The sequence below is a fragment of the Bos mutus genome, chromosome 28 (assembly GCF_027580195.1).
Source record: "Bos mutus isolate GX-2022 chromosome 28, NWIPB_WYAK_1.1, whole genome shotgun sequence".
Lineage (NCBI taxonomy): Eukaryota > Metazoa > Chordata > Mammalia > Artiodactyla > Bovidae > Bos > Bos mutus.
The window spans coordinates 44,098,362-44,120,890 of record NC_091644.1 but is presented as its reverse complement, the minus strand read 5'-3'; the positions used below and the strand labels follow the sequence as shown (position 1 = coordinate 44,120,890).

Genomic DNA, 22,529 nt, shown 5'->3' with positions numbered 1-22,529 from the left:
CTTGCTGCCCTCATCTTTTCTTTGGATCCAGTTGATGAAACTGAAAAAAGAGGGACTGACATGAGCTTTAGATTGGGGAGTGGCTCTCTGGTCATGTCAGGTTCTTTTTTTTTTTTTCCTCCCTTTGCTTTTTTCTTTTTTTTAAATTTTATTTAGTTTTTTGCCTTTGTACTTACAAATGTATTTGTTCTTGTTGCTACCATTTTCCAGCCCATGCTCTATGTGGTGGTCAGGATCCCAGCAGGAAACAAATGCTGTGTTCTAGAAGGGCAGTTACAGGGAACTGGAAGCAGGGACTGTGGACATTCAGGGTTTAGGCGGATCATCAAGGTGGCGATCCCCTGGGCTGGCAACAGCGGGAAGCCACAGTGCTGAGGAGGGGGAGCGATGGCTTCAGCCTGAGGGGCCGGATGGCACAGGCAGGCAGGGCCCCAGTCTCTTGTTCATCCCTCTCTTGTAGCCACAAAAGGCAGGCACTGGGGGCAGGGCCCCGGGATGTGGTTTATAAGAGGTTGGCCTCCAGTCCCCAGTGCAGGGTGGGAAGGTGGAAAGGGAGTCTGGGGGGCAAACAGTACCTAGTACAAACCACCCAACAGATAGAACTTGAGGCAGAGGGGAAGTCAGAATCCCTGGGGTCAGCTTTCCAATGTGCTGATGACCACCTGGAATTTCCTCTTCCTCCCAACTCTGGGCCCCTGTTGAGCCAGCTCTGTCAGGAGGCTGGAGCAGGATCAGATAAAGGGGATGAGACCAGAAAGCGTGCATGCAGTGTATGGAGCACCCTCGGGCCTTTCTATGTGCTGGGGTCCTACCAACATGGGCTGTTGAGGTGGTGGCTCTGGGCACACGCTCAGCCTCTCTGCCTCATCCTTACACACAGAAACATCAGCATCACATATGTCTTTGTTAAGTGAAACAAAGGAAACTTTCAAGCTTTCCTGGCTTTCCAGTTGGCTCTGAAACATTCCATTCAAGGAGAAGGTATGTTTGCGAGTCGCCGCTTCCTCCCCTGAGGCCTCAGGGCTCTGTTGACGTGACTTCACTCTGCCTGTGAGACCAGTGGGAACAGCCCCTGTTCCACCCCCACCAGACATGTGGCTGGTGTGTTCCCGACTCCCAGGAGTGGCTCTGCATCCCCACCGTACACACACCCGACCTCAGCACACAGCACCCTCACACACACCCTCTGCCCTGCAGTCTCCTTTTTATTCCAGCAAATCTGACCCTTTGGGTGAGTTTACAAAGTCTTCAGAGGGTCCCCAGCTGTGGTATGTGCCCACGCACGAGTATTCATACACGGATACTGAATGCAGAGACTGAACGCATCTTCTCAAGCCTGGGGGCAGGTTAGTTAGAGGAGGATCTGGGGAGGGCTTGTGAAAGTACACAACTGCCTTGTCTCCCCTGCCCAATACCTGCCCCTCACCCAAGCGTGTCACACGAGGAGGGCCTGAGGACACAGCACTGGGTGAGGTGGTGCTGGCCCCCTGCAGCCTGGCGGGGAGGAGGCAGTTTTTGGAGCTCTGTAGAGCGCCCTGCCCTGCACTGTGACTGCTCCACATTCCCGCAAAGAGGGTGGGAAAGAGAAGAAGCCATGGAGGCCAGGAGCTACTGCTGACTCTCTTACTTTGGTGAAACGTCTTATGAAATATAAATTTGAATAGATTCTGTGCTGTGGTAAATGCAGATGGAATAGAGGACATCAGCTTTCTGAAGAGCTGGGAGAGGGCCTCATCTTCCCCACTCTGCTCATCCACCACTCCCTCAGCCCATGTGTGGGACTTTTGGCCATCCTTCTAGAGTGGATCCAAATGGGCTTTGAATATTTGATGAGCCGCGTGGAGCTGGGCATGGGTCAGCTTCTCCAGCCTCCCCTTCATGAGTTCAAGGCAAGGCAGACCTTGTTCAACAGCTCCTGCTTCCAACAACAGAAAACTGCAGGGGCTGGTTGTGCACGCCAGAGACCCAACACTGCAGGGCAGTTATTTCTCAAGTGGAATTCAAGTTAACGTTAATAGGAGAATGGAAGGCTACTGCCCATGTCACAACTGGTGAGTGTTAATCTCTGTTCTGCTGTCATCAGGCCACGTTCTGACGTCACCTGGGAGCTTGTTGGAAATGCAGAAACTCAGGCTCTGCCCCAAACTTACTGGAACAGAAGCCACATTTCAGTAAGATTCCCAGGTGACTAGTTTGTTCATTCAAGTTGAAAAGCCCTGATGGAGAGTGGCACTGGCTCACAGTGGCCAGGTATTTTAGACTTGGAGGGCCATGTGGTCTGTGTTCGGAGCTTGTAGCCTGAAAGCAGCTACCGACAATACATCGGTGAAGGGCACGGTGGGCTCCTGTAAAACTTGATTTACAGTGCGGAGTGGGCTGGGCTGCAGTTTGCCAGCCCCTGATCCAGAGAGTTGTGAAGAGTTCTTGGAATCATAGTGTTTCTAGCATTCTGTCAATACATTTCGTTGAACCACACACATACGTACCAGTTTGTAAGTACGCTTGAAATTGGATTGGAAGGGAAGTGTAGCAGGTTCCTAAAATTTACCCAAAAGTCTCCCTCAAAGCTTTAGCTTGCAAAAACAGAACTTTAACCCCCCTTGGAACCTGTTTTTATTGTGCCGTTTCTTTTTGCTTCATTGTCTTATAATTGAAAAAAAAAAAAAAGTCCTATTATCATGCCATCAAAAAGCAGGAAGAGGTGAAGTGAGTTTAAAAATTGCCTGGGGAGTCCCATGTCGGAAAAGACATGATGACCTGGGGGAGAGCAGAGGCTGGGCCATGGCAACGAGGGAACTGGGTCATTTCAGGAATGGTTTTTAAAAAGAGAGTGTTTGACTTGGGAAAAAGAAGGTCAGGGGCTAGTGTGAGAGCTGTTCAGAAAACCTAAAGAAATCATGTGTTTGTCTCCATTTCTCACAGAGGAGAAGTCAGGTCAGTAGGTTTAGGTTAGATGTAGATCAGCTTTCAGTTAGTGAGCAATTGGAACATCCGTCAGTGGAAAGGTCTTCCTTGAAAGGAAGCAGCTGCCCTCCGTGGGCATGTTTAGCTGGGAGGTCCCTCTCCCAAGTGAGAGTTTGGACTGAGGACCTTATGCCAATAACTAAGTATCATGATGATTTCCATTTACTAAGTACTTGCTAAGTGCCTTACGTACAGTTTCTTACTTAATCCTCCCCCAAACACTGGTGTAGACAACTGAGGAGACCCAGCGACACTCAGGATCAGAGAAATCAAGTAACTTAGCCAAGGTCACACAGCTGATCAAAGGCAAAGACTAGATTTGAGCCCAGATCTGATGAGCCCCTGAGCTCATGCTGCCTTCCTGAGTCTCTGCTTTGCCTTTCCTGGCAGGTGCTACATGAACCCCTGATTGACGAGGACCCTGTGTTCATTGCCACGTGCACGGAGAGGGAGCTGCGGAAGAGGAAAAAGCGGAAATTTAGCCTCTGGGTCCGGCAGTGCTCTTCCACCGGCTTCATCATCCAGGTGAGCCCTGGGCCGGCCCCAGAGGGCAGGGAGGATTTGGTAACCAGTGAACTTGCTTACTTACCCTGGTCACTGCGCTTCACTGGGTGCTACAGCTGAGGCTGGGTTGGGCTGCTCTTTTCCTTGCAGGGGAATGGGGGTAGCTGGCACTGTCCCCTGCATGTTCCTTCATGCCCACCCCAGCCCTGTTAAATAACAGCTGTAAACACAGATCAGGGCTCAGTACGTGCAGTGTAAGCCAGCGGCTTCACCAGAACAGTGGGCAGAGAGGTGGCTGCCGTGACTCTTGAGAGCACCCCGTGTAATGTCCCAGAAAGGCCCCCACCCCACACTGGGTCCCTGTCCTCCCTTCCAGTCCCGAGGACACCTCCTCAGGGCTGCAGTGGCCTCAGGAGCACGGTTTTCTGAGCCAGCCATGCCACCTGTTCCCTGCTCTGCTCTTCTGTTTTGGAAGAGGTGGCCAAGCTCTGCTGCAGGAACAGCGTCAGACGTTGAGCTCCTGGAGCAGGCAGGGGGCCGAGCACATAGGAGGGAGTGGGGCTGGCAAAGCAGACCCCGCCTCACTGCCCTGCCAGGCTGCAGCGCCAGGCCCAAGGCATGAGGGTTGGCATACCTCCTGCCCCCACAGGGAAGGAGTCATAGGAAGGTTAAGCTGAGCATCTCCTCTGGATGTGCCCCTGTGCACGTGCCCCGCAGCAGCCCACCTTCCCCTTGGGCTTCAGGGCCTCAGGTGAGGCTGGGCCTGGGATCTCCAGCTGGCCTCACCTACAGGCTGCAGACTGTTATCACAGGGACCCATCCCAGAGTGGAAACCACTCCGGACGTACCGCCTGGGCTCTCAGTTCCCGCACAGCACCTGCTGACTCTGTAGTATCCTATGTGGTGACACTGCTCTGGGGATTGGGGAGTCCATTTCACTGTATGTATGACATTCAGTCATTCTTTGAATAAATTCTTACTGAGTGCTGTTGCCTGCAGCATCGGCCAGACAGTGAAATCATGGCTCTGCCTTCTTAGGAGTCTGCCTGTGTGGCTTTTGATAGAATGTTCACATGTGGCTTCTGTGTGCCTCTGGTGCCATTTCCTTTTTACTGTAAATTTAATGAGTAGCGAGGAGTCAGGACCATTCCCTGCAAGGCCTCAGGTCTCCTTCTCTCTGTGTGTGCAGTTTCCTTCTAGTTTCTATGAAATCTATAAAATCCCCATCTATAAAGTAAAGGGTTTGGATTGGTACCTTGAAGTTTCCTTTTATTTTGAAAACTCTCTGGTTCTAGGAGGCTTTGTGCAGCTTGAGGGTTTGAATTTAGAAGCCAAAATTGAAATTGGCAGCTCCTATTCTTGGTCTTGCCTCCACTATGGCCGAGGCAACAGGAAGCCCCATTTGCGCAGGTACCCTTGTTTCATCTGTCTCATGGCAGGTGGAGTGAGGACTTTCTTGGCCTCCCCACTTCTCTGGTCCAGATGAAGGTGCCTGTGGTGACAGCAAAGTAGGGAGGGACACCTCTGCCTGCAGAGGACCCACGTGGCCTGGGGACAGAGGTCTTTTTAGCATCCTGACCCTTGTCTTGGTTCCCCAGGCCCTAACTCTGGTTAGGCAGTAGCCTGGGAAGATCCAGCCGTGGTGCGAGGGGCAGGGGGTGCCTCCCACCCCCTGAGCCTTCATACTTGCATCTCCTCTGTTCTTACACCCTCTACGTTTCCCAGATGAGGTGGCTCAGTGCTGCTCTGTCCGGGGGCCCCTCCTAGGTCCTGAGGCCCAGCTCTGCTGCTTTCTGTGTGAACTAAGCTGATTCCCAGTTGCCCTGGATATCAGTGTCCTTATCTGTAGAGTGAAGGGGTGGGGTAACTTAATCGGTGAGCCCCCTTCCACTGCAGAGTTCTGTGATTCTTAACTTTTTTAGTATTATGTATGGGGTAATGTATGCAAGCATTTTTTCTTCATTTTAATTTGTTAAATAAATTATTCTAAATGATTTTATCCACTGGAGAATCCAAGCAGCTAAACCTAAAGAGCCTGTGGCCAGCCTGCTGCCCAAATGGCCCTCTGCCCCCTGCTATCCTCTCACTGGTAGCAGATCCGAGGCTGGCTGATGGGATGCAGCAGACGTGGTACGTGAAGGGGCTGGAAAGAGGGTGTGCATGGTTCTCCTCTGGCCTCTCTGCTCTGACCATGAGCAAATGTCCAGGCTGGATTACGGAGTTGGGAAACCACCTGGAGCCACGTATCACATGCCCCTGAGCAACGTGGTTGTCTGTTACACAGTAACAGAACTCCCCTGGGGCCTGCCAGCTAGGGTCTGCAAAGCTGACCAGGTAACTTTCTTATTTTCACCTGTCATGGACTCAGCTGATACCTGGAAGGGACGGGGATTTACAGGTGTATTTCTGGGGAGGCCAAGGCCTGGCTTCGGCTTGATGATGTCATTCAGCCAAGACTGAAAGATATGCTGGCTGGACTGCATGCTTTTGAGGTAAGTCCAGGTGATTAGCTCCACTTGAAAGATTCTAGACCAAGGGTTAAGTGAGAAAAGTATTCCAGATTGGTCAGTGATTTCTCAAGTGGTCCCAGTAAAGGTCAACTCCAACCCTCAGATGAGTGAGTACATCCCCACAGGGCACCTGCATAAGAAGGGAAGCAAACAGCTAGCTAGACAGTGCTGTTGAAAGGGAGAGTGCCGAGAAGAACCCCAGTGTTTTTAATACCTTATATGTCTACTGCTCTTGAGTTCATTTGAAGGGGAATCATATGAAAGTGGTTAAAAGTCCTATGTGATATAACTCATGAAGAGACGGTAGGGAGGTATGTGGAAGAAGAGATGGAATTAACTATATTATCCTGAAAATTAACAAGTTAATATCTTTCACTTCTGGGAGTGCAAGAGGCAGGGAGTAAAAAGTTCCCAGGAGAAAGAAGGCATCAGAGAAGGTGTGGTCACTTCAGAGACAGAGTGGAGATGCCTCATGGAGATGCCATCCCACTCAGTGAGGTGGTGCTGCCTCATCTATCCTCAGATCTCCCCTCTAGCCCTCCTTCCAGAAGCCTTGTACGTGGGGTCTGACTCGTGGTGGGCCTGCTCTCCCATCTGACATTTGTAGACTTGCGCTGAAGGCCTGCTCACTGCAAAGTGCTTGGCTCCAAGATGTCTATCGTGGTGTCTCACCATGCACCAAACACTGGGAAATAGATCAGCATGTTTCAGTGCCAGCCTGCAGCGCTCAGGGCTGAGGAGCAGCCACGTGAGGCCATCCACTTTGCCCTGTGATGGAGACCGCTGCCTGTAGGAGTGGGCCTTTGGGTTTCTGATAACCTGGCAAGTTGTCATGTGAGTGGGGGGTGAGATTTGTGTGGTGTATGTGGGCCTATTCTGAAGGAGCGTATCTTTTTTTTACTGTGATAAAATAAACATAACATAAAATTGACCATTAAGTGGCATTAAGTACACTCACTGTGTTGTGCAGCCATCACCACCATCCATTTCCAGAACTTCATCATCATCCAGAACAGCTGGGAGCACCTCTCTTAGTAAGGGAACGATACACTGTCGCACAGACAGAGTGAGCTCCCTGCACGCAAAGCACCTTTCAGATGTACCGTGGATGCTGCTGCGGCTCGGGGAGGGGTCACCGAATGGGCAGCACTGGTCACACTGCCCCCGTCAGGCTGCTCTGTCTGCTGTGCCTGTGGGACTCCTAGTAACAGGAGGTGAGGGGCGGGACAATGTATGTACTTGTCCCCTGGTCCCAGCCCTATCACCCTCATTCCATGCACGAGGAGTGCTTTTGGTCACCTGTAGCGTTCCCAGGAACTCTGCATCAGACTCAGACAGTGCTGGTGTTGCAGGATACCCATGAGTGCCTGTTCCTCTTCTCTTTCCCAACCTGGCCTTTCTGGTTTTACCTTCTGGCATGAGCAGGGCTCAGAGGGTGTGATGGGTAATTTTGTGCCAATTTGGCTGGGTCACAGTACCCAGATAGTTGGTCAAACACTATTCTGGATGTCCCAGTGGAGGTATTTATAGATGAGATTAACATTTGGATCAGTAGACTTTGAGTAAAGCAGATTGCTCTCCATCATGTGGGTGGGCCTCATCAAATCAGTTGAAGGCCTAAATAGAAAGGAGAGGAAATTTTGCCAGCAAAATGGCCTTGGATGTGAACTGCAACTCTAACCTGGGTCTCCAGCCTGCCAGCTGTCCTGAGATTTTGGACTTAACAAACCTCCATAATCAATCAGTTTCTTGAAATAAATACCTATATCTCTTGATAGATGGATAGGACTCTCTCAATATATCTTTGTCTCCATCCTATCATTTCCACTGCAGAGGGATTTCTGCTAGCCACTGACTCACACAGCCTGTGTGTGTCTCAGGTCTCCTGGATTCTGAACTCGCGGAGGGCAGGGACCATGACTGCTTCTTGAACCTTGCCTCTCTAGAGCCTAAGGGGTTTGCCAGCTTTTTTTTTTCTTCTAAAGTCAAAGACATCCCAGTTATCAAAAAGCTTACAAGATAGACAGGAAAACAAGACCTCTATGAAGGAAAACCTAAGTGCAGATTGTTTTCTAACCACACTTTATGGGATTAGTGTTGTGCTGGGCACTGAGGGCCTGGAGGTGAATGGAACCCTCATGGCCTCCCTCGTAGGAGAGGCAGAAGATGAAAAATATTCATGAGGAATAAAGGCAATGGAATATTACACAGCTAGAAAAAGGAGTGAAATAATGCCATTTGCAGCAACATGGATGAACCTAGAGATGATCATACTAAGTGAAGTAAGCCAGACAAAGACAAATATATGATATTGCTTACATGTGAAATCTAAAACTTCTCTATGAAACAGAAATGAACTCACAGCACAGAGACAGACTTGTGGGTACCAAGGGGGAGAAGGGTAGGGAAGGGCAAGATTGGAGGTTGTGATTATCTGGTGCAAACTGTTATAGGATGGATAAACAACAAGGTCCTGCTGCGTAGCACAGGAAACTATATTCAGTATCCTGCGATAAACTATAATGGAAAAGAATGTGTGTGTATGTATAACTGAGTGACTTTGCTCTACAGTAGAAATTAACACAACATTGTAATTCAGCTATACTTAAAATATCAGTTAAAAAAATATTCCTAAGTACAGTGTGAATGATGCAACCCTGGAGGGATGTGAGGCTGTTGGAGGGCACCTGTGGGGCTAAGAACGTCTCCTGGGGTGCAGAGACCAGGGTATGTGGTGCCCTAATGGGAGGGCAGACCATGAGAGCATACACTGAAGGGACAGGCAGGAGCCAGGGTTACTCACTGCAGGCCAGCGCTGAGCATGGCCTCCAAGCAGGATGCAGCCTTGACCAGTATCTTTCTGTCCTTATTTACACCTGAGAACACTTAAGAGACTTGAGTCTTTTATCCCAAATCGCAAGGCTGATAGGTGGGAGCAGGAAGGAATGTGAGCTCAGGTGCTGGCTGGCTCCCTATGCTGTGGGCACTGTTCCCAGGAGCCCCTCAGAGGAGGAGGAGGCACCCCAAACCCCACTGGGGGCCAGGATGTGTGAATGCAGCATCTGAAACACGGTTGACATCTCTGACACCCACTAAGAGGATTTCCATGCCTTCGAAGTGTCCATTTCAGGAAAACGAGGCAACCCACAGTGTGTTTCTGTCCACAGTGAACAATCCTCAAGGCTGGTGGAGGCCCTTCATCTTCTGGGGCGCCCACACCCTGGGGTACTCCTCACAGATCCCACGGAGGAGCTTTAGGCTGTGTGACTCCATGTTTTGACAGCAGTGGAACAAGCATGCGGGAAATCACTTGTGACATGAGGCTCTGACAATACTGAGATGGTCTTGCTCCCCAGGCACAAGTACTCTGTGCTCTGAGACCGCGTCGGATGCCTTCTTTTTGCAAAACTGCTGCCATGTTCAGATCAGAGGCGTGTGGGGCACTGCAGAGAGTGTCTTTGTGTCACAGGCCTGCTGGGCCAGCAGCTCCCAGTGAGCTTCGTCTGTACTCCCAGTGAGCTGAGTGAGGGTGAAAGGAGAGGTTTATACAGAAGGGTGCATATCCAGTTCAGGGGAGTCATGTCAACAGGTGGCTGGGGTCCTCAGCCTGGGACACTGAGGTCACTTGTCTTGGAAGCCTTGTGTCCCCTCTGTGGGTGCAAAAGGAGACCATCTCCGTAGAGACTATTGTTCTGTCTGTAGTGTCAAAAAGATTGAGAACACAGTGGGAAAAACCAACCCACCATGTAGTTAATGGTGTGCTGACCTATGGGGATTTGTTTAGCCTTGAGGCTCTTTGGGGGGAAAAGAAAAAAGTCTTCTAATTAAAAAAAAAAACAAAACCAAAAACTGATATGATCAAAAAGGCTGAGTTCTCCCATTTGAATGTGTTGAGCTAGGCCTCCTGCCCCGACAGTTGAGACCCAGGGTCCCTTTCGAGGGAGGTGGTGAGGGGAAGGGCAGCTGGCAGAGGTGGGTGTGGCTGAGCGTGGGGCCCCCACATGGAGCTTTATTAGGGACCAGTCTCTGGAGGGTCGTGTGCGGGGTGCCGAGTCGGGTAGAACCATTCTGGATGAACACGGTCTCTCGCTCACTGAGTGCACCTGCCCTGGAGGAGTAAACTTCAGAAGCCAGAAATCAAAACAGAGACCTCAGGCCAGTGGACCCTGCTGCCTGCCCCGTACACAGCACTAGGTGTGTCCAGGGGCCCCTGGAAGTATCTACGAGGGGCCCCACACCTTGTGTGGCTGGACCAGCAGCTCTGGAAGCCCCTCCTCCCTTCAGTCTAAGCCGTGGTTTATGAGCTGCTTCTGCAGTTCAGAAAAGGACAGTTTGCATACGTGGAGTGTTCGCCTCCAGCCAGGCCCAACACTCAGGCACACTACACGCATCCCTCATGTTCATAACCACCTGCCCCTATTTCATGGTGAGAAACCAGGGCCCAGAGAGGTTTTCTGCCTCGTCCGAAGTCTCAGCCTCAAGGGGCAGACCTGGAATTTAAACCCCGCCTTCCCAACCCTGGAGCCCACCCTCCGCCACTGAGCCATGATCTGTCCCCAGGGAGAGAACTCTTAGCCCAGGGGTCCCCAACCTTTTTGGTACCAGAGACTGATTTCATGGAAGATAATTTTTCCAGGGACCAGGGGTGGGGGTGATGGTTTCATGTTGATTCACGTGTATTACGTTTATTATGCACTTTATTTCTGATCTAATGCGACCACTGATCTGACAGGAGGTACTGGTCTGTGACCCAGAGACTGGGGCCCCGAATTTACACACAGGCTGTCTGGTTCTTACCCAGCTTCATTGTTGTGTTATTGATGTTCTAACACCTGTTATGACTGATCGCCCTTGTTTTGAGACAGACTTTTCATGTTGAAAGAATTTGAGGAATTTATACTGAAGGTTTTTTTTTTTTAATTATTATTTAACTTCTAATTTTTTTATGTACTAGTGAGTTACTCCTGACCTAAAACTAACTTGGAAAATGAGGCTCAGGATGAAACTGATTAACTCAAGTGAAGTTTGCTTGTGGAGTCAGAAACTGGGCAGGACATTTACCCATCTGTTTAACTGTGCAGTGGCTGGGATGCCAGCCTCAGTCTGGGGCAGGTCAGATGTGGTTATGTCCCAGGATGGGATTGGCTGTGGCACAGTACATCTGTCACAGACCCCAGTGTCCATGAGCACATGGCTTAGCACTACCATTTCCTCAGTCTGTTGAATGGGTTAGTGTGCCCAGCCCTCCTTACCATATAGGGAAGCAGAGACAAGAAAGAAATTATTAAGTGCCATGTAAGTGAATCAGACCCTAACTGGATCAGATTACACCCTGGCCCTCTCCCCAAGGAACTATATTCAGAAGGGTACAAAGAGCCCACCTGTCGCTCCTCCAGTCCATTGTTGTTTTACTGATATGGAGTTGATTTGCAAACTTGTGTTAGTTCAGGTAAACAACAAAGTGATTCATTTAAATATATGCATATATTCTTTTTCGTATTCTTTTCAGTTACGGTTTATTATATTGAGTGTAGTTCCATGTGCTGTACAGTAGGTCCTTGTTGTTTATCTATTTCATATATAGTAGTGTTTGTTCAGAGAAGGCGATGGCACCCCACTCCAGTACTCTTGCCTGGAAAATCCCATGGATGGAGGAGCCTAGAAGGCTACAGTCCATGGGGTCACTAAGAGTCAGACATGACTTAGCGACTTCACTTTCACTCTTCACTTTCACGCATTGGAGAAGGAAATGGCAACCCACTCGTGTTCTTGCCTGGAGAATCCCAGGGACGGGGGAGCCTGGTGGGCTGCCGTCTATGGGGTCGCACAGAGTCGGACACGACTGAAGCGACTTAGCAGCAGCAGCAGCAGTGTTTGCTAATCCCAAATTCCTAATTTATCCTTCTCCCCACCTTTGGTGACCATAAGTTTATGTCTGTAAGTCTGTTTCTGTTTTGTAAATAAGTTCATTTGCATCAAATTTTTAGCTTCCACATAGAAGTGATACGTATGATCATCTCTAGGTCCGTCCACGTTGCTGCAGATGGCCGTATTTCATTCTTTTTATGACTGAGCCATACCCCACTGTATATGTACACCACATTATCCATTCATCTATGAGTGGGTAGTTAGGTTGCTTCCTTGTCTTAGCTGTTGTAAATAGTGCTGCTGTGAACACTGGGATGTGTGTATGTTTTCGAATTAGAGTTTCTCATCAATCCATCATTTTGAAAGTCAGAATCACCTATTAGCTGAGCTTTGGGATGAAACAAAAGCAAAGTCCTTGTAAGGGTGTGTAGTGCTGCAGGTGTAGCCAGAGAAGACGGGCAGAGAGCAGTCGCAGCACGTGAGCCCTTCTTGGCCGTGGCCATGGTGAAAGGTAGCATGAGCAAACACTGGTGGTGAAAACTGTCAGTGAAGTGATGTCATAGAGATTTTGCTGGAAAACCAGGCTGATGAGCCAAAGAGGGTGTGAGTCCGCATGTCCAGTAGAACTTCCCATGATGATGAAACGCCCTGTATCTGTTGCTCCACCCTGGCAGCCCCTGTTTTCATGTAGACTGAGTGCTTGACTACTGCGACTGAGGAATTGGATTCTTCATCTTTCTTAACTTTTAGTTAATTTAAATTAAAATAGCCATGTGTGTCTAGAGGTTACAGCACAGATATGAAGCTTTGCCATAAAAAAGATCATTTCTGTGTATGCAACTTGCACATAACAATAATAGCCTTGCAAAGTACACAGAGTATTATTATCTTTATAAATGAGGAAACCAAGGCTCAGAGCAGTTAACTCTCCCCAACTCACACAGTAAATGGCAGAGCCTTTGCTCCTTGAATCCAGGGCTGTGCCCTCACCAGTCTCCTGGACAGACTCCGTTCCTCTTGTGGTGAATGAGCACCTTTAACTTGGTGGTTCTCCTGCATGGCCATCCCTCCACAGGTGACAGCCCTACCCGTCTCCATGTGCCCATTCTGTGTGGTTTCCAGGTGTGCTAATGCTGCGTTCTTGTACTATTTCCTCATTTCTGGGATTACACCCTCTACCTGCTCTGCATCATTAATGAATAAAAAGTTTAAGCAAAGGGTTACAGTCCCTAACACTTGACTTCCCCATCCCCAGATATGCTGCCCACCAGCAGTGGAGAAGCCCAATGCTCTTCTGTTCTGCAGGAGAAGTAGGACCAGTGGTCAAGACCAGCAAAGCCCAGTGACAGCTTAGTGGAATTTTCAGCCAGTACATCTTCATGACCCTTGAGACCATCAGTGATCACAGCTCTAAGCAGTGTTTTTTTGGGAAAAGTGGTGATGAACTAGGTCCTGTCTCACGAGGTCTTGGGGCGTTTGAAGTAAGGGTAAGATAGCCAGACATGTGGTGCAGGCGTCTCCCAAGGTATTACCACTGTAATCCATGTTTCCTGAGATTCTTTATGTTATGATGACAATAAAGAATACATGATATCAGTGATAATATCATGGGACAAAATGTAATACCATGTATTAATAATTTTCTTCCCTCTTTTTAAATGTGTATATGAAAAAGTTAACAATCATAGGAGCCAGAAAAACTTTTAAGGAAAAGTGAAAAGCTTGGCACCTGAAAAATACATTTTGCTATTCTAAAGACACTTGCCAAACAAGCTGTAGCTCAGATAGTAAAAGTCTCTACTGCAGATTCCATTTTGCATGATGATGGAAGCTGTCCTGTGCCTCTCCCTGCAGGAGGAACTGTTCTAGTGTAATGATGCTCTCTGCATAGGTGGATGGAGAGCGAGAACTTTATGAAAAGCTGGAGAGGCAGCAGTTAGACATCTAAATGAGTGCTGTGTCCTGGGCACTGTCTTTTGGGAGCCCCCAGCACAGCGTATGGAGGTGTGTGGTGCCCAGTGCTGCCTTCCTCGGGGTCTGACGAGATTATTTAAGGGAGGCCCTCAAGTTTGCACACAATCAGTTGCCTATCTTCCCCAGTCAGAGCAATGGTGTGTGGTAGGTGTAAGAATCCATAGAAGGTTATGATTTTTTTTCATTCATCCCACTCAGGGATACAGGTTCACATCTTAGACCAGCTAAGAGCAAACTCAGGCCAGCGGGAGCTGGACCAAGCTGACCCAGTGGCACTTGTCAGGCAGGTTGAGTCCTTCTGTGACTTTTTGACTGCCCAGTTGACATTTCATTGAAAACCCTACCCCTCAGCTGAGACTTTTGACATTACTATTTTTGTTACTTATTTAAATATAGATCCTGTTTTATATTCACTTTAAACTCATTATCTTCTAGTACTGAGTGCCACAGTTCAAGACCCTCCTTGGGCTCACATTGATGCCAGTTTTCAGTCTCTTCCACATTTCCTAATAGGAAAAGGGAGATGTCTGACCCCACCTCCCCGCTTCTCCTGATGGAGCAGCTTAGTACTCCTTGGAAAGAGGCTGGCTGGAATCTGGGAAATTGCCAGTGTTCAGACTTGCCTGTGTGGACAAACAAAGCTAAGTCATCTGAGACGGTCCTGTGATACCACGATGCGTCATGGCTTCTGGAGAAGTGTGTTATTTCCAGGGGAGGTGGGGGCTGTCGCCACCTCCAGGCGTGATCTTAATGCACAGCATGTTAATAAGCACTGACTGAGGTGGGGGATCTCTCAGGAACAGTCGAGTTCCACATGGGCCTATGCTTGGGTAGTTCTGATGGGGGTGCTTCTTCTATGATTATGTTTAGTTTGTCTTTTTGATTAAATTGGATTGTGTGTTTAACATCAAAAACATAAAAATCTCAAAATATCTATAATTCCAACATATAAAAAGAGCCATTTAAGAATATAGTCAGCATATGTACACACACACACACACACACACAGAAAGACTATACCATAGCAGAGTTCCCAGCAGTAATAAACACTCGCAAGCCCTCACAGTGTGGGGTGTTTCGTAGGGAGAGTCTCTGCTGGTTTATGTGCATCCTTGTACATTGAAATCAATCTGTTTGCCAGAGAATAAAAGTTGATGTTGCCACCACTCTGCTGCTTTTATTAACAATAATGAGGTGGGGGAGCGTCCCCTTCATAAGCCATGGTGTTTGGGCCCGTGGTCATAGGCACGCAGCTGTTGGGCAGTGAGCCCCGTGGGTGGAGGCGGACCTTGAAGGTGCCCACAGATCCTGCCCCCATGTGGAGTGCCTCACCCGGTGCTTCACTCAGATGCCGACCTGGGTGTTGCTGTGGAGGGAATATGATTCTGTGGATATAACTGTGGCCCTGAATCTGTTGATTTTAGAAAGGAAATGATCCCAGGTGGACCTGACCTAATGAGGCGAGCCTTTAAAGGAGCAACCTCTTCCTGGCAAAGAGGTTGGAAGCACAGGAGGGATTCAACTCAAGACAGAGTCTCCACTGCCAGCTTTGAGGCTGGAAGGGGCCCAGGAGGGGAGGGCAGTGACCTCTAGGGACTGAGAGACCCCTCTGCCAGTTCATACCAGCAGGGAACCATGCACACGTAGCCAGCAATGCTGACTGTGGTATCCTGAACAGAATCTCACCCATGCCCTGCAGAAGCAGGTTTAAGTAGGTGCTGTGTGAACCACTAGGCTTGTGATGACTCATTACACAGTGAAAAAGCAGCAAGAGTATGCTGCTGCTGCTGCTGCTCCTAAGTCACTTCAGTCATGTCCGACTCTGTGTGACCCCATAGACGGCAGCCCACCAGGCTCCCCGTCCCTGGGATTCTCCAGGCAAGAGCACTGGAGTGGGTTGCCATTTCCTTCTCCATTGCATGAAAGTGGAAAGTGAAAGTGAAGTCGCTTAGTCGTGTCCGACTCTTCGCGACTCCATGGACTGCAGCCCACCAGGCTCCTCCATCCATGGGATTTTCCAGGCAAGAGTACTGGAGTGGGGTGCCATTGCCTTCTCTGAGCAAGAGTATAATGTATCTAAATTTGAGTGTGTATATCTGTCCAGAAACATCAAATAAGTTGTGTGAGGAGAGGACAGCTGTGTGTGTGTGAAAGTAGAAATCATCTATTAGGCTGGATTTATATAAAGAATTATATATTTATATATATAAACAATAATTTATATAATCTACATATATATTTTTATATAACCTATATATAATATTTATACATATATATAAGTACTATGTAGTTAGAAACTGATTTCTGTTCTAGTTCTGCCTTGAGCACCATGACCTCGGAGGAGTCAGCAGTGTCCACCGGCTGTACCCACCCCACGACCGCCACTGTTTTCCAGCCAGGCTGTTAGACTTTCTTGATCCCTCCCATCCCGGTCGGTTTCCTTGCCCTCCTTCCCCTGCAGGTCTCTGTGAGCACCTCCTCCATGGGAGGCCCCCAAGTGCTGGTGACCTCAGGAGCCTGGCTCAGCCCCGCTCACCCACACATGCTAACCCTCCCTGACCTTCTCCAGTTTACACCTTCCTCTTCCTGTGGCTTCTGTTTGGAGGGCCCTCTGCACCTCAGACTCGGCACCGTCACAGCTGGGCTCAGGCGCCCCTCATCTGTTCCTTGCCTCCACCCCACCGCCCGGGCCGATGGCTCCACAGCACTGCAGGACCAGTGCTGAGGGCCATGACATTTGATGGGCTGACAATGCTTTTGTTTCTCTCAAAATCAGAAGGGGAGAAAAATAAAAACTTGTAAGTGGAAGAAATTGCTTTAATATATAATATTAATATAATTATGCCACTGCAGTTGTAAAATATAATTTTAAATAGTTTTTCACAGAGGACGAGGCCCATGGGAGCAAAAAGGCCCTTGCAAGTCACAACACAGCCCTGCCCCCGCCTTGTTTGCGGGATGGTGGCGTTGCCTGGCGGTGCCATGTGTTGCTGTGCCTATGGCACAGGAAGCAGAGCAGTAGTTTGTGACCCAACCTCAGTGACATCACGCAGCTCTGAGTACTGGCAAGGGCCCTCTTCTGCCCTGATGAGCGAGTCTGAGTGAGGACATCCTCCTTGCCTTCAGTTCCTCGCTGACATGCCTTGGTGCGTGTGATGAGCAGAAGTGGCCAGCTCCTCAGGCTGGTGGGATCCGCTGTTCCCTGGCCAGACACTCAGTTCACTTCCCAGCATTGTCTCCACAGGGCCTGGGGCCTCTGTGTGCCAACAGCCTCTGCATGCCAACCCTTTCCCAGCCCCAACCCCGAGGACGTCCACACTTCCAAAGAGGGCAGAGAGAGTGTTGGGGTGGAAGGGAGGACAGTAGTCTCTGCGGCTAAGTCTGGTCTGGAAATCAGAGGGTGACGTTGGCAGGTAGGTATCTCACATCTGAGAACCTGGATAACCTGCCTTCCAAAACAGACTTTATTTCTGGAGACAAGTTTGTAAGGCTCTGGCTCACCCAGTACCTCAGCTGGGAAAGCTGCTGGTGAGAAAGATGTGATTCTTTCCAGGTTATCATTAGCTTCAGGAGAGAAGCAATGTTCCCTTTGCTGTTAGGACTTAAGCAGGGTAAGTTTATTCTGCTGGTGTTGGTCGCCCTGCTGGCCACATTTAGCCCTGCCCACTCCAGGCATCCTCTCGTGAATCAAGGGTTGTGGGTTCATGAGGAGGGGTGATGTCTTATGTCTACTTTATTGGGGCCTCTGAACTTGGCATCTGTGTGGTTCTGAACCTTTGGCAATGACATACACCTCCTGCATGAGAAGTTCAGACCTTCCAAGCAGCTGCCGGCTTGTCCTGGAGCACGTCTGAGGCCACCCGTTCAGTGCTTGAATAGCTCTGAGTGGTAGTAAGGGCTCTGATTCAAGCAGATCTGTTTTCCACCTGTTTGTTTATATTCATCTTGGTTCTGCCCTAGAAAGATTGTAATCACCATTCCGCAACACAGCTCTGCAGCCAAAGAGGAGCTCTTGGAGTCCTCTGGGCTCCTCCCTGTGGCTCTTTGTTATGGCAGCCCTAGAACACTAATACGCCAACTACCACCCTTCTCTTTACACCTTGGAAAGTGTGGCATCCCAGAGAACCGACCGTGATGTGACCAGGGAAGAATGAGATGGTCACCACCTTGGTTTTTAATGGGAGTCAAGACATGTTCACTTAGGCCCGTCACGGTATCTGAGGCCTGCAGTCATCCATCTCCAAGTGTTTAGTATTTTGCTTGTTTTAGTATTCTTGCTGAGTCATAGTTCTTGCATCCCGTACTAGATGCAGTTAATTTTTTTAGCTTGGTTACAGGATTTTGCATTTAATCCTGTGAAATGTTGCCTGTCTCAGGCTGAGTGTGCCAGGGCTGCCCCATCTCTCCAGGGAACTTTGGAAACCAGGTGGGGTGTCATCAGGGTTGGGCCTGAGGGATTCCAGCACTGCACCTTCCATACCCTGCTGAGAATCCCGGGTGTGTGTGGATGGAAGGTTTCCTTTCAGGGGACATGTGGGACAAAACTACTGTCCTGAGGTAGAATGCTCAAACTACCACACAGTTGCATTTATCTCACACACTGTCAAAGTGATGCTCAAAATTCTCCAAGCCAGGCTTCAACAGTACGTGAACTGTGAACTTCCAGATGCTCAAGCTGGATTTACAAAAGCAGAGGAACCAGAGATCAAATTGCCAACATCCGCTGGATCATGGAAAAAGCAAGAGAGTTCCAGAAAAACATCTATTTCTGCTTTATTGACTATGCCAAAGCCTTTCACTGTGTGGATCACAACAAACTGTGGAAAATTCTTAAAGAGATGGGAATACCAGACCACCTGACCTGCCTCTTGAGAAACCTATATGCAGGTCAGGAAGCAACAGTTAGAACTGGACATGGAACAACACACTGGTTCCAAATAGGGAAATGAGTACATCAAGGCTATATATTGTCACCCTGTTTTTTTTAACCTGTATGCAGAGTACATCATGAGAAATGCTGAGCTGGATGAATCACAAGCTGGAATCAAGATTGCTGGGAGAAATATCAAAAACCTCAGATATGCAGATGACACCACCCTTATGGCAGAAAGAGAACTAAAGAGCCTCTTGATGAATGTGAAAGAGCAGAATGAAAAAGTGGCTTAAAACTCAGCATTCAGAAAACTAAGATCATGGCATCTGGTTTCATCACTTCATGGCAAGTAGATGAGAAAACAATGGAAATAGTGACAGACTTTATTTTTGGGGGGCTCCAGAATCACTGTAGACGGTGACTGCAGCCATGAAATTAAAAGGTGCTTGCTCTTTGGAAGAAAAGTTATGACCAACCTAGACAGCATATTAAAAAGCAGAGACGTTACTTTGCCAACAAAGTCAAAGCTATGGTTTTTCCAGTAGTCATGTATGGGTGTGAGAGTTGGACTATAAAGAAAGCTGAGTGCTGAAGAATTGATGCTTTTGAACTGTGGTGCTGGAGAAGACTCTTGAGAGTCTCTTCGACAGCAAGGAGATCCAGCCAGTCCATCCTAAAAGAAAGTAGTCCTGAATATTCATTGGAAGGAGTGATGCTGAAGCTGAAACTCCAGTGCTTTGGCCAACTGATGCAAAGAGCTGACTCCTTTGAAAAGACCCTGATGCTGAGAAAGATTGAAGGTGGGAGGAGAAGGGGATGATGTAGGATGAGATGGTTGGATGGCATTACCGACTCAATGGACATGAGTTTGGGTAGGCTCCGGGAGTTGGTGATGGACAGGGAGGCCTGGTGTGCTGCAGTCCATGGGGTCGCAAAGGGTCTGACACGACTGAGTGACTGAACTGAGGTGGGTTTGGGAACAGAGTGCCCAGCGTGGTTGTGTCAGGATATCCTGTGAGTCATAACTGGTGCAGAAAACTATGGCGGTGGCTGCAGGATTGGACTTTGCTGAAGGAGAGAAGACAGGTTCTGAGGAAATGTCCTTGCTTAGCCACAGCCACACATGATGCTTGGCAGAGATGACCAGCTTCTTCACCTCAGCATCTTACTGTCTGTCAGAGGTTCCTTCTGGGAATCTAGGTGGGAAAGGCATAAACACCCCAAAATGAAGTGTTAAGTCCTGCAACATGAACCCCCAAGGCTGAGGGGAAGCCAAGTACTCCCTGATGATTCCTCAAGGATGAGCTGCTTTTAAAGTCAGACCCACACCACCTGCTCTTCCTTTACGTCAGGAACTTCAGATGCTGTATTTTGCAAGAGATCATCTGTGGTCACTTGGCCAAGGGCAGCACCAGGGACCTAGCAGTCCTCCCTGTGCCCCATCTCGGCTGTTCTCAGTCTGCATGGCCAGGCCTGCATTCAGCAGTTCTGTGCCTCAGAGGGTAGTCAGAGTGAGGCTCCCTGCCCGCCAGCTGCTGGCTGTGGTCCCTGGGCTGTGTGACAGGCACGGTGAGCACCATGAGCACTCAGAAAGGGGGACAGTAGTTCATACCCATGTGGTGATTCTTCATGGTTCAGTCAACTGTAGGGAGGACCACTCACTTCTTAACTCCTTCCCACTTCCCTGCATCTATGTCTCAGATGATGTCTTCAGAAGATGGTCATGGGACATGGTTTAAAATTATTGTGTAGTAATTCCAGCAGTAATTATTGTGTAGTAATTTGCAGCCAAAGATGGAAAAGCTCTATACAGTCAGCAAAAACAAGACTGGGAGTGGACTGTGGCTCAGATCATGAACTCCTTATTGCCAAGTTCAGACTTAAATTGAAGAAAGTGGGGAAAACCACTAGACCATTCGGGTATGACCTAAATCAAATCCCTTATGACTTTACAGTGGAAGTGAGAAATAGACTTAAGGGACTAGATCTGATAGACAGAGTGCCTGATGAACTATGGATGGAGGTTTGTGACATTGTGCAGGAGACAAGTAGCAAGACCATCCCCAAGAAAAAGAAATGCAAAAAAGTAAAATGGCTGTCTGGGGAGGCCTTACAAATACCTGTGAAAAGAGGAGAAGCGAAAAGCAAGGGAGAAAAGGAAAGATATACCCATTTGAATGCAGAGTTCCAAAGAATAGCAAGGAGAGATAAGAAAGCCTTCCTCAGCAATCAATGCAAAGAAATAGAGGAAACAATAGAAAGGGAAAGACTAGAGATCTCTTCAAGAAAATTAGAGCTACCAAGGGAACATTTCATGCAAAGATGGGCTCAATAAAGAACAGAAATGGTATGGACCTAACAGAAGCAGAAGATATTAAGAGAGGTGGCAAGAATACACAAAAGAACTGTACAAAAAAGATCTTCAGGACCCAGATAATCACGAAGATGTGATCACTCACACTCACCTAGAGCCGGACGTCCTGGAATATGAAATTAAGTGGGCCTTAGGAAGCATCACTACGAACAAAGCTAGTGGAGGTGATGGAATTCCAGTTGAGCTATTTCAAATCCTGAAAGATGATGCTGTGAAAGTGCTGCAGTCAATATGTCATCAAATTTGGAAAACTCAGCAGTGGTCACCAGACTGGAAAATGTCAGTTTTCATTCCAGTTCCAAAGAAAGGCAATGCCAAAGAATGCTCAAACTACTGCACAATTGCACTCATCTCACACACTAGTAAAGTAATGCTCAAAATTCTCCAATCCAGGCTTCAGCAATACGTGAACTGTGAACTTCCAGATGTTCAAGCTGGTTTTAGAAAAGGCAGAGGAACCAGAGATCAAATTGCCAACATCCACTGGATCATGGCAAAAGCAAGAGAGTTCCAGAAAAACATCTATTTCTGCTTTATTGACTATGCCAAAGCCTTTGACTGTGTGGATCACAATAAACTGTGGAAAATTCTGAAAGAGACAGGAATACCAGACCACCTGACCTGCCTCTTGAGAAATTTGTATGCAGGTCAGGAAGCAACAGTTAGAACTGGACATGGGACAACAGTCTGGCTCCAAATCGGAAAAGGAGTACGTCAAAGCTGTATATTGTCACCCTGCTTATTTAACTTATATGCAGAGTACATCATGAGAAATGCTGGACTGGAGGAAGCACAAGCTGGAATCAAGATGCTGGGCTAAATATCAATAACCTCAGATATGCAGATGACACCACCCTTATGGCAGAAAATGAAGAAGAACTAAAGAGCCTCTTGATGAAAGTGAAAGAGGAGAGTGAAAAAGTTGGCTTAAAGCTCAACATTCGAAAACTAAAATCATGGCATCTGGTCCTATCACTTCATGGCAGATAGATGGGGAAACAGTGGAAACAGTGGCTGACTTTCTTTTGGGGGGCTCCAAAATCACTGCAGATGGTGATTGCTGCCATGAAATTAAAAGACGCTTACTCCTGGGATGGAAAGTTGTGACCAACCTAGACAGCGTATTAAAATGCAGAGACATTAGTTTGCCAGCAAAGGTCTGTCTAGTCAAGGCTATGGTTTTTCTAGTGGTCACATATGGACATGAGAGTTGGACTATAAAGAAAGCTGAGCTCCGAAGAATTGATGCTTTTGAACTGTGGTGTTGGAGAAGACTCTTGAAAGTCCCTTGGACTGCAAGGAGATCCAACCAGTCCATCCTAAAGGAGATCAGTCCTGGGTGTTCACTGGAGGGACTGATTTTGAAGCTGAAACTCAATACTTTGGCCACCTGATGTGAAGGGCTGACTCATTTGAAAAGACCCTGATGCTGGGAAAGATTGAGGCAGGAGGAGAAGGGGAT

General features: G+C 48.3%; 1 protein-coding gene across 1 annotated transcript in view; it reads left to right on the top strand.

Annotated features, from left to right (window-relative positions):
• PGBD5 (piggyBac transposable element derived 5) overlaps positions 1 to 22,529 on the top strand; it is a 97,959-nt gene that overhangs the window by 58,596 nt on the left and 16,834 nt on the right. Inside the window, exon 3 of the mRNA XM_070364638.1 lies at positions 3,355 to 3,489. Coding sequence (XP_070220739.1) covers positions 3,355 to 3,489 — 135 coding nt within the window. The remainder of the gene's footprint in view (positions 1 to 3,354; positions 3,490 to 22,529) is intronic.